At 35.6% G+C, this 12978-nt stretch overlaps 1 protein-coding gene across 3 annotated transcripts in view; it reads left to right on the forward strand.

Annotated features, from left to right (window-relative positions):
- Positions 1 to 4734: 4734 nt before the first annotated feature.
- The window catches only part of LOC144973590 (uncharacterized), a 17118-nt gene continuing 8874 nt past the window's right edge, over positions 4735 to 12978 (forward strand). The window contains exon 1 of one of the 3 annotated variants that reach the window (XM_078916222.1): positions 4735 to 4927. In XM_078916222.1, coding sequence (XP_078772348.1) covers positions 4922 to 4927 — 6 coding nt within the window. In that variant the 5' untranslated portion in view covers positions 4735 to 4921. Of the gene's footprint in view, positions 4928 to 5615; positions 5699 to 11682; positions 11846 to 12978 lie in introns of those variants that run through there. The other 2 variants (XM_078916223.1, XM_078916221.1) reach the window with 2 other exon arrangements.

Here is a 12978-nt window from a genome sequence, read left to right on the forward strand (position 1 = left end):
ACTACTACTACTACTACTACTACTACTACTACTACTACTACTACTACTACTACTACTACTATACTACTACTACTACTACTACTACTACTACTACTACTACTACTACTACTACTACTACTACTACTACTACTACTACTACTACTACTACTACTACTACTACTACTACTACTACTACTACTACTACTACTACTACTACTACTACTACTACTACACTACTACTACACTACACTACTACTACACTACTACTACTACTGCTGCTGCTGCTGCTGCTGCTACTACTAAAAAAAAGTTAAATAACAATTAAAAAAAAAAAAATAAAAGAGAAAAAAATGTAATAACATTGTAAAATAGATAAAAAAATAAATAAAAGATGTCTACAACACGTGGGATTCCCAAGCGGTAAAAAGGAAGAAAATGGGATAGTAAAAAGTTCTAGAATTACAATTAAAGCACCCAGGAAAAAGTAAGACAAAGGGGAACTGGGAACAAATAGGGAACAGATGTAGATTACAAGAGCACACCACCAATGTACTTAGTTTGAGATCACCTATAAGTCTCATCCGGACACAAGCACAAAATCCAACAAAGAGGAATACACTCAAATGCTTACATTATACATTCAAATTTACAAATATAATAATACATAACAGTGAGATGATTTACAAGGGAAAAAATATAACCCCCCCCCCCCCCAAAAAAAAAAAAAAAAAAAAAAAATATGCATTTGACTGTTTCCCTCCCAGCTAGGACTTCGGCCAGGGCCAGGACAAAACCAAGTAATTTCATTCCAAGACAAAGACAGAAAGCATGCTGGAAAACATATACAAGGGGATAGAAGACACAATATGTACCTCCCTGCCCGCAACAACAACAACAACAACAACAACAACAATAACAACAATACCACCACCACCACCACCACCACCAACAACAACAACAACAACAACTGAAAGGGGCGAATGGAAATCTGACGAGGTGTTCGTTTATTAGGGCATGTAAGTTTATTGGGAAATACGGTAATATGTATTATTTTTATCATTTAACCAAACTATTCCATAAACGCCACTGTTGTTCGACAAGGAAACTCTACTCTACACCACCGCCTACTTTGTCCCTCTTTATTTCTTGTTGTTTTATGTTTCTCTGTCCAACAAAACTATAATTAATTTGTAACTCAGGACATTAACCTAAGGATTCCAATAATTAACTCAACCCGTTGTTTTTGAATCTCTATGTGCGGCTATGTGGTCTAGTGGTATGACACTCGCTTTCGGATCGTAAGGTCCTGGGTTCGAGCCTCGCGCTCGGTGCATAGTTGAGTCCTTGGAAAAGACTCTTTACTCACATCCTCTCATCGTACTCAGGTGTAAAATGAGTACCTGGCCGTTAACAGCGTTGTCTTTGTCCGGAAAAAATTAGTATCGCCTAACAGGCGTCATGTCCTGTCCTACATGTTAAATGTTGCTGTTGACCAGGGACCCCTTGTAAAGCGCTTTGAGTACATTTAGTGGATATCGCTCTATATAAAACTCAATTTTTAATTTTTAAAAATAAATTTCCTTTCCTCATGGAATGCCTGTCTGTCTTTCAAACTTGTTATCATGTCCCATGGTATTTTAGTACCTCACTGACTATCTAATGAGCATGGTTTGAAATGATTATTTCAAGGCCATTAAACTGCCATCCCAATTACATACAACCATCATTATTTTATATCAAAGATACATTGTTATGTTAAGCACGCGATTGTAGTTTTAAGGCGATAGAGATAGAAAATGGAGGGGGAAAAAAATGATAGTGAATGAGTTGAATGATGATAATAATAATAAAAAAAAAAAAAAGAATTAGAATCCATAAACACTTTATACATGTTCGTTTTGGTTGGGTTTATAAGTTGTGGCTTTCTCTCTCCTCTTCCTTCTTCTTCTTCTTCTTCTTCTTCTTCTTCTTCTTCTTCTTCTTCTTCTTCTTCTTCTTCTTCTTCTTCTTCTTCTTCTTCTTCTTATTCCTCTTCTTCTTCTTATCTTCTTCTTCTTCTTGTTTTTTTTGGTTATTCCCCCCCCCCCCTGTTATTTTATTGTCATTTGGGGGAGGGGGAGGTGGGGGGGGAGGGGGAGGTATTCTCTGTATATTAACTTGCTTGCAAACACCATTGCTTTATTTTGAGTCGCAACAGAAAACCGAATTTAGCTGCTCGATGCAACAATTTGGTAACGTAACACTAACACATTTTTATAAAATAAAATTAAAATTAAAATATGTAGTAAACATCGCTTTCGGAAGGTAAACAATGGTTTATCAATTTCACTTATGTAATCGCATAGAATTTCGCTGACTAATGGAGTAGTCACGCGATTGTTATCGACACGCATTGTGCATTGTTTTGTCCAACATCATGAGTGTAACGTATAAAACATTGCTTTATCTTTATATTGCATGCCACAAAGAAAAATTATTATTGTTATTATTATTATTATTATTATTATTATTATTATTATTATTATTATTATTATTATTATTATTATTATTATTATTATTATTATTATTATTATTATTATTATGTCACATCATTATCATCATCATCATCATCATCATCATCATCATCATCATCATCATCATCATCATCATCATCATCATCATCATCATATTATTATTATTATTATTATTATTATTATTATTATTATTATTATTATTATTATTATTATTATTATTATTATTATTATTAATAATATTTTTTAAATTTATTTTTTTCTAATTTTATTTATTTAAAAATATTATTACCATTATCATTTTCACCATCATCATCATCATCATCATCATCATCATCATCATCATCATCACTTTATCATCATTATAACCATTATTATCAACATTAGTACATTTTTTTTAGCGGAATGACTCTTTCTTGGATACCATGTGCGAGTCGCATCCGCCAAGCTGCGTGCCGTTTTGTAGCATGTCCCTTTGAAAGGGCTTCCTTACGACGCTGCATTGGGGCTGACGTCTGGAAAAGTATTTCTGTCTTCCCCTGAAATATTATGCTGAAGACACATCACCGCATAGGAATTACAATTGGAGTTCATATTTGATTTATTTTACTTACACCGAGATTGAAACTCAAAGAAATTGAACCAACCCCCCCCCCCAAAAAAAAAAAACAAAAAAACAAACAAAAATAAACAAACAAAAACAAAAAAAAAACCCCAAAAAAACCCCCAAAAAAACCCCAACAAAACAAAACAAAACAAAACAATTACACAAAAGAGAAAGTGTGTTCTGATTAATCACATTATTTCAGTCAATTGCAATGTCAACAAAATAACTTTTGTCTCCACTATATACCTTCTCATCATTTATTTTGTTGTTCTTTGACGCAAACCCTTTGATTTCGGAGTTTTTTATGCACTCTCAATGACCGAGCCCATAGATTCAGTTTTTAATTATTTTTTTATCACAAAAATGTATACTTTCGACGATCTGCACTTATCATATAGTTTTTTAAAGCCAGTGTCAATGGCAACAGGACACTTTTTGCCTCTGTCATTCGTAACCGACGTATTTTCTTTCCTAAGAAAAGCACACACTCAATCTAAAAATAGCTGCTATCTTGTTGACGCTATGACGTCACCTAGTAACTGGACTCAGACTAATAAATCATGAAGTCTTGCTTCGGCAAATGACTAAAACTTAGTCCGAAAGTGCCGTGATTTTAGTCCCTGACTTGCTTGTCAGCTCACATGAAATCCGATTTTTTCAAGTCATTGACTAAAGCCAGAGATATCAGCGCTAATTAGTCCGCGTTCGTGAAAACGGCCCATGTTGTGTAATGGTAGCACATCTGACCGGTATCTTGGAGGTCTGAGCTCCGACCTCCTGTCAATTCAGGCTGATTTTTTTTTTCAATGTTTTTTTCCCTTTCTTTTTTTTTTTTGTTTTGTATATTCCTTCTGCTTTGTCTCGCACTGTTTCACAACATCCTTTTAGATATTTATCTTGTATCAGAGCTCTCTGCTCCCAAGTTTGTAACTGTGATGTAGATTCTATAAACACAAACACACACACACACACACACACAGATATATGTATATATATATATATATATATAATATATATATATATATATATATATATATATATATGTGTGTGTGTGTGTGTGTGTGTGTGTTTTGGTCTTGGTGCGTGAGCGTCATGTATCCAAGTCACCTTTCCTTTTTGGAATAATAACTTAACTTTTATTATCTTATCTTATCATTAGCACCATCATGACCCTCACCGCCATCATAATTACCATCATCGTTTCATCAATAACATATAACATGACCCCCCCCCCCTTTACCACAGCCATCACAACTACCATTGCCACCACCACCACCACCACCACCACCACACTACCACCACCATCACCATTACCACCACCGCTACTATTATTGTCATCAACAGCACCACTACTACCATCACTTTGGTATCATCACGATAATTACAACAAAGCTATCATCATTATCATTCAGCACAGTGTAAAATTATCGCCGTGCGACCGATCCTGGTTATCATCCAATCTTGTTAGTTTGTAATAATAATAGTAGCTGCCTATTAAAGTGCTCGCTGGGTTCTAGCCCTGTATTATCTATGGTTCTAGCAGGCCGAATTCCAGCACGCTATGCAATGCGACACATTGGAGCTGTGTGACTGAATGTATTCGTGACATCCCATGAGCATTGGATTTCGACACGCTCGGATTCTAGCACGCTTTTTGTCTTTCTCGACAGCGTGCTTGAATCAGGAGAATACTGTACATTCCATTAGACTACAAATTGAACCGCTGCTATACCGACATTGAACGGAACTTGAATCCGAGCTAGGGCATTGACAGAGATAGTGACAAAGTTAATTCTCACAAGGCATCTATAATATTCTGACAACAATGAAGGTTCGTATTGTTTGCAATCCAATGATAATATAATGATAGTGATGATGATGATGATGATGATGATAATACTACTACTAATAAATTTTAATACTAACAAAACTTTAAATATTGCAAAAATAAACTCTTGCCCCAAATAGTTTACTTTTCAATAAAATTTTCTCCCCCTCCTCCTCCTTCTTCTTCTTCTTCTTCAAAAGCAAAACAAAAACAAACTAACCAAAAACAATATATTAAAAACAAAGACAAAAAAAAAAACAAAACAAAACAAAACAAAACAAAACAAAACAAACAAAATAACTTTTTTTTGGTCTATTTATTAAAATTTTTTCCTCACCCTTAAATTAAAGAGACAGACACGCTCTACACCTATCCATTTAGCTATCATCACCAACTTACTGACAAACGACTGGAACCCCCCCCCCCCCCCCCCCCAACCCAATTGTTTTCACTTCAAAATGTCCACCTATCGACATATACTATTTATTTATGCAAATTTGTTCTTGTCAAACTTCATCTTCACAAACTCTTGACTAATTATTGTCATATTTTATAACAGATCACAAATAAAAGTCTACATCTCACGTTGCCTCCACAATACCTAGATAACTTTTATTTGTTTTAAAATGTTGCTGCTATTCTTACTTACACTTCAACTTCAAATGAAATGTTAAAAATCTTCAGAACACGCCAGTTTGCTGTATACAAACAGGATATTCTTGTACGTGTATATTGGCCTCACATCTCGTGTGGATTATGGAAATTTAGTTATTGGTACAAATGATTATCAGTTAAAGATTGTTTATTATTATTATTATTATTATTATTATTATTATTATTATTATTATTATTATTATTATTATTATTATTTATTATTATTATTATTATTATTATTATATTATTATTATTATTATTATTATTATTATTATTATTATTATTATTATTATTATTATTATTATTATTATTATCATTATTATTATTATTATTATTATTATTATTATTATTATTATTATTATTATTATCATTATTATTATTATTATTATTATTATTATTATTATTATTATTATTATTATTATTATTATTATTATTATTATTATTATTATTATTATTACTATTGTTTTGTCACATCGCTCAAGTGCATTCGTTGGTTACCCATGATTCATTTTCTTACCTTTGTAGTATCTAAGGACTTCTGCTGTCGAGTTCAGTACCTCATTGGTGGTGGTGGTGGTGGTGGTGGTGGTAGTAGTAGTAGTAGTAGTAGTAGTAGTAGTAGTAGTAGTAGTAGTAGTAGTAGTCGTCGTCGTCGTCGTCGTCGTCGTCGTCGTCGTCGTCGTAGTAGTAGTAGTAGTAGTAGTAGTAGTAGTAGTAGTAGTTATGTTGTTGTGAGGTACTTAGGTATAGAGTCGGTATTAGTACTACTACTACTACTACTACTACTACTACTACTACTACTACTACTACTACTACTCCTACTACTACTACTACTACTACTACTACTACTACTATACTACTCTACTACTACTACTACTACTACTACTACTACTACTACTACTACTACTACTACTACTACTACTACTACTAATACTACTAATACTACAACAACAAATGATATTCACCATTATTATTATTATTATTATTATTATTATTATTATTATTATTATTATTATTATTATTATTATTATTATTATTATTATTATTATTATTATTATTATTATAATATCAACTTTATATTCTATTGTCCTTTTACTGACAAGAATCAATTATAAAAATCTGGCATTTCAAGCTATAACCACGTCGCCCAATAATTGCATGGTATTATTTACAACAATACAATGTCTTAATCCGTTATAATCTGAAAATGTAACAACTAGACGGAATATGTGAACTATGGAACCATATTATGTTTGTTCCCCATGTAAAAATAGTTCGATAGTTTCAAGCAATCCGGTCAATCAAGTGATATTAGAAAATGTCATAGACATATTCAATCAATTAATCCAATATTTTAACTTCGTGTCTCTGTCTGTCCCCGGACTGCGTATTTGTTTCTCAGTTATTTCATAATTACATGAAAAAGAAATACAAACACACAAAACACACACACACACACACACACACACACACACACACACAGAGAGAGAGAGAGAGAGAGAGAGAGAGAGAGAGAGAGAGAAGGATATATATATATTATATATATATATATATATATATATATAATGAGAGAGAGAGAGAGAGAGAGAGAGAGAGAGAGAGAGAGAGAGAGAGAGAGAGAGAGAGAGAGAGAGAGATACGGTATATATTGTTCACGACAATAAAAAAGGTATGAATAAATAATGCCCATTCAAAACCTATTGCTATTTTTCCAAGATTTTCTTTTTGGTTTGTCCATTTTTATGCCTTCGTTCGTAGTGTAGCTCGAATAACCTTATTTTATTTTCCTCGAAAACACAACCAACCTTTTTCTGCTCCAGTTATTTTAAACACATTATTGTTGGGTGTGTATCTATATTTAACCAGTCAACTGCCGTACTCCTGTAAGACAGGAATTTAAAAATTTGGCCGGAAAACTTGTCCTTCAAATATCGATCGATCTATATAACCCTCATCTTGGCAAATACTCTCAAACCTGGGACCTCACGAGGTTTTCACTGAAGTCCCAGGTTTGAGAGTTTTTGCCAATGTTGAATGCCATCCGTGGCGTGGCATGCTTAAAGTTTAAAGTGAATCAGAATCAGAAGAAGAAAATGACTTACACATGTTAGAATTGTAAATACAAAAAAAAGAAAAATATTTTGAGGAAAGACTTACTGAAATAATTATAAAGTAAAAGTGCACGGTGATGTTTCTATCCCTGCAAATCTTTTTTTTAATAATTTGTTTGTAGAAATCACGAACAGCAACTACATATATCAGCTTGTGAATTAACCAAACCGTCAAAGAATTCAACCGTTTCTGTTTCATTTCGCAAGAATATTTTCACTCATTCATTTATTTACTCATAAAACCAGAGAGGCAATGTGCACTTATGAGCGGCCTTTTATGTGACCATTAGATATGAAACGAGCGGGCTGGTCATAGTCTCGACAACAGGTAGAGAATGGAGTTGTAAAGGGGAGACTGAGCGATGATATCCATTGTATAGGGAATGAGATTAGCGGAAGAGTAGCGTCCCTTGATTGGACATCACCGGCGGAGAAGTTATTTGTAAACAAACCAACTACAAGCCAAGCGCTCAAATACAAAATTTATTTTTCTTATTTCTGTACAAAAATGCATAACGTTGATTATGATATCCCTATTGGGATTGACAAGTTCATTGTGACCAACGGGCTTGGTGAGAGCTTCTTCGACTCTTAAAAATGCTGAGAACAAAAGATTGAACGTTCATCCAATCGGCTTGCATCAAATCTGCTTCTGCTTGTCAAAATCTATACAACCAGGGCTGCCACATGGTTTTTGCTTCAATCCAATTGCTCAGTCTGTGGTTACAACAACTGGTTTGAATTCACCATAATATATCTGTATAATGTTGCAATCGTGGACAGGAGACTCAACTTCGGTTAATTGCAACTTCGGTTAATCGCAACATTTTCGCTGATACCAAGGTGTTGCGATTATCCGGAGTGGACTGTATTTGAAAATGGTTATAATTCGACCATGACATGAATTCGACCCATTTTCTCGGGTAATCAATGTGGCCACACCAATAGTCCTCTTCTTCTTCAAGTACCAAGTCTGTGCCAGCGTGGCCGTCGTGAATAACGAAGGTCACGGTGCCAGACATAGGTGATCATGGTACGCCACTCATCTCTCTGATCAGATAACATCAGAAGCACTGATAGTAATAGCCTTTAAAAGGAACCAGGAAATTTCCCACCCCATGTGAGTGAGAGACATAGAATTAAACGAATGAGAATACGTACGAAGCCTAAAAAGTGTCCACCAATGAAAGCATTCAGCGCCATTTTGTTGTTGGCTGAGAATGTAGTAATTACCATTCATTCGGTATCTATGTCAACATAACGACACAAGAAAAACAACAAACAATATCAAAATCCACAATAAAATGTTTCAGAACTGTTGCGTATATTTATGGCACAACGAAGCTGTCAAAAAATGAAGTTAGAGAATGTGTGTAATCATGTATTATAATAACCTGTAATGTGTTTTCCAACCACCACATCATCTACTACTACAACCACCACCACAATATCATCACTAACACTACTACTACAACCACCAGCCCCACATCATTATCACTACCACTACTACTACACCACCACCAGCACATCATCATCACTACCACTACTACAATCACCACAACAACATCGTCATCACTACCACTACTACTGCAAACACCACCACCATATCATCATCATTACCACTACTACCACAACCACCACCACCACTACTACTACAACCACCACCACATCACTACCTCAACTACTACAACCACCACCACAATAGCATCACTACCACTACTACTACAACCACCACAACCACATCGTCATCACGACCACTACTACTACAACCACCACCATATCATTACCATTACCACTACTACTACAACCACCACTACCACCATATCATTACCATTACCACTACTACTACAACCACCACAACCCGTCATCACTACCACTACTACTGCAACCACCACTACCACCATATCATCACCATTACAACTACTACTACAACCACCACAACCACATCATCATCACTACCACTACTACTACAACCACCACCACATCATCATCACTATCACTACTACTACAACTACAACCACCACCACATTATCATCACTACCACCAACACTACTGCAACCACCACCACCATATCATCATCATTGAAATATTTTTTTTTAAATTGAGCTTTATATAGTGCAATATCTACTAAATGTGCTCAAAGCGCTTTACAAGGGGTCCCTGGTCAACATTTAACATGTAGGACGGGACATGACGCCTGTTAGGCGATATTACAATTTTTCGGACAAAGACAACTCTGTTAACGGCCAGGTACTCATTTTACACCTGAGTACGGTGAGAGAATGTGAGTAAAGAGCCTTTTCCAAGGACTCAACTATGCGCCGAGCGCGAGGCTCGAACCCAGGACCTTCCGATCCGGAAGCGAGTGTCATACTACTAGACCACATAGCCGCATCATTACCACTACTACTACAAACACCACCACCACATCATCATCACGACCACTACTACTACAACCACCACCATATCATTACCATTACCACTACTACTACAACCACCACCACATCATCATCACTACCACTACTACTACAACTACAATCATCACCACCACCACATCATCATCACTATTACTACTACAACTACAACCACCACCAACACCACATCACCTCACTAACACTCAGTACTACAATCACTACCATTAGGTTTTGGAGCTTTACTTCATTTGAAATAAGAAAACTTCGGAATTGTATTTGGCATTGTGTTTATATATCATAATATAATTCTAATCAGTTATCTATTTAGAACTAGATACTATACAATATGTATGCCAAATACCACCCCAATTCCCCTTTCTTGTGTGCGGGAATTCCTCTTTCGGCATTGAAATTGAGTGTGAGAGAGTCATCACTACACACATAAACAACAGAAACAATTTAAAAACAAGACTATGACACGCAACCACTCACACACGAGGCTATACTATTTATCCTTTTCTCTATATAGAATAGGACAAGACAAACAATAGCTTGACTCTCGCTACACTTCGCATTGATGTTTGTCGTCTCACGAGTTCAACTCTCGGTCGACCTGTCAATATTCCTTTTTGCCTCGGACGTAATCATTAATAGAATGTTGTGTGGTTTTGACCGTGAAGAAAACCTTAAGAAGTCACATTTATATCATTTTAGAGAGATCGTTTTGAATAATTTTGAGTTAAACGAGCGAGCAGCAACTTGTTTTCATGAACGGCCGATCAGCGCTTGTTTACTATAGTAACGCGATTCCCAGCCAACAGCAAAATGGCGGATATTTTTCTCATCGAGGCCGCTGGTTGGTTAGCCAATAAGAGCACCGTACGGTTTCCATTGGGTAAATTCCTTGGTGAGAGAAAATCCAGTCACTTCGCGCACCAGATGGCACAGGACAACGTGACCAGTGACACAGTGTGTATCGGGATAGAAGGCGTTGTGACAGAAAGGGTGTCTGTTTCGTACTGTTGACAAACGGCGTTATATACCATTTCTCAATTATATATTTTTTAAAAAGAATGCTGTTATCCATTTTAAAGAGATGGATGCAGTGCCAAGCACCATTTAATTTGAGCCAATATAGCCACGTCCCTGGGGCTCATTTAAATCGACCGGAGTGTCTATTCGTCCTTCAGGTCGTATTCTTAAAAAGTGTCTAGCCGACATTCAGTGCTTATGCAAATTATGAGATAGTCGAGAAATACGCACGAGGCAATTGACAGAAAGGCCGTCGTTTATATTTGTCATCGTATTTTTATATGTATTAAATTCAAGGTTATTGCCCTCCCATGAATCGCGTTGTTATTACAGAGACCTATATTTGTCACTGCTTCCGTGGCTTTTTGTGTGCGCCCATGTTATCTATGTAATTAACTGGAATTACAAAATCGGAGTGTCTTAAGGACGAACAGGGCTACCCTAAATCGACCAATATTTAATTTGAAAGACGAGTTTTCTGATCAAATTTTAAATACGTGTTTTTCAAGAGTACGACAGTTAACTGGCTAAGTGTGGTAGACAAGCTGTTGACAACCAGTCTAAGTGGCTCATTCTACACGAATGATTTTACACATGGGCAAACACATCATGTGTACAAAATTAATGTCGTAGCGTTGTTTTTTTCTTCTTTCTTCTCTTTACGGAGGAAAAGTGATTTCACTCCAATGATGGCTGCATGTGATAAAACTGTAAGAATGCTTTGTGAATTTATATGCAACACACTATTTTTTACAAAGTGACCTACGTGGAATAATTTTACAAATATACTCAGTCGGTTAATCCTTAGTGTTTTGCGAATATTATTGCTGTTTTAGACGTCTTATAAAAAAAATATTTGTTGGTTTTTTTTTTGTCGCTCAGCCTGACTGCTCTTTTTCTCGGAAATTTCGATTAGATGCAATGTAAAGCTAACATGTTTACATCCACCTTTCGACACTTTTAATTATTTCAGTGCTCTATTAATCTAGGGTTTAATCTAGGAGTGATTAAGAATTGCCTTAGGGTCCCTTATAACTTAATTGTATTAATAACAAGTGAGTCAAGACAATAGTAACACCCAATACAATAATAACAATTCTATACATAAGTTTAATTAGAGATTGTTAGAGAAAAAGATAGAGAGAGAGAGAGAGAGAGGGAGAGAGTAAGTGGAAGGTAGAATGAAAAGTATGGATGATATATAATTGACAATTTAATTGTTATTCCTGTGTTCATTTAATCTTAGGAAGAATAACTCTAATTGATTGGATCTAATTTATTCATTTATTAGTTATATTTCTTTCTTTATTTATTTACTTATTTAATTTTAATCATCTGCGCCAGTAAGTGATTCATTTGAAAATGGTATAAGCCCGTTTGGCTTATCTTATATTATATACAGCCGGCTTGCTTGCTTAAGGCTAATGACGAGGCTGTATCAGCTAGTTCAAGAGTTGGTTCCTGGTTCCAGGGTTGTTCTTGACTTCACAACTGTATGTTCTGGTGTCATGGACGGCTACGGGTAGACAGGAAAGTTCCGGTGTAGGTGAGGACTGGCAGCAGAGACTGACAGCAGGGACTAACAGCGGGGATTGACAGCAGAGAACTGGTGCTAGGCAAGAACCTTCAACCGAGAGAGAGAGAGAGAGAGAGAGAGAGAGAGAGAGAGAGAGAGAGAGAGAGAGAAGAGAGAAAGAAAGAGAAGAGGAGAGAGAGAGAGAGAGAGAGAGAGAGAGAGAGAGAGAGAGAGAGAGAGAGAGAGAGAGAGAGAGAGTTGAACTTTTTACAAGATTGAAGTTTAAGAATCGGTTCTCCTTTCTTCGAATTCTTAGTGTGTGTGACT

This window comes from Berghia stephanieae, chromosome 5, assembly GCF_034508935.2.
Source record: "Berghia stephanieae isolate SIO BIC M18660-M18661 chromosome 5, UCSD_Bste_1.3, whole genome shotgun sequence".
NCBI classification, from domain to species: Eukaryota; Metazoa; Mollusca; class Gastropoda; order Nudibranchia; family Aeolidiidae; genus Berghia; species Berghia stephanieae.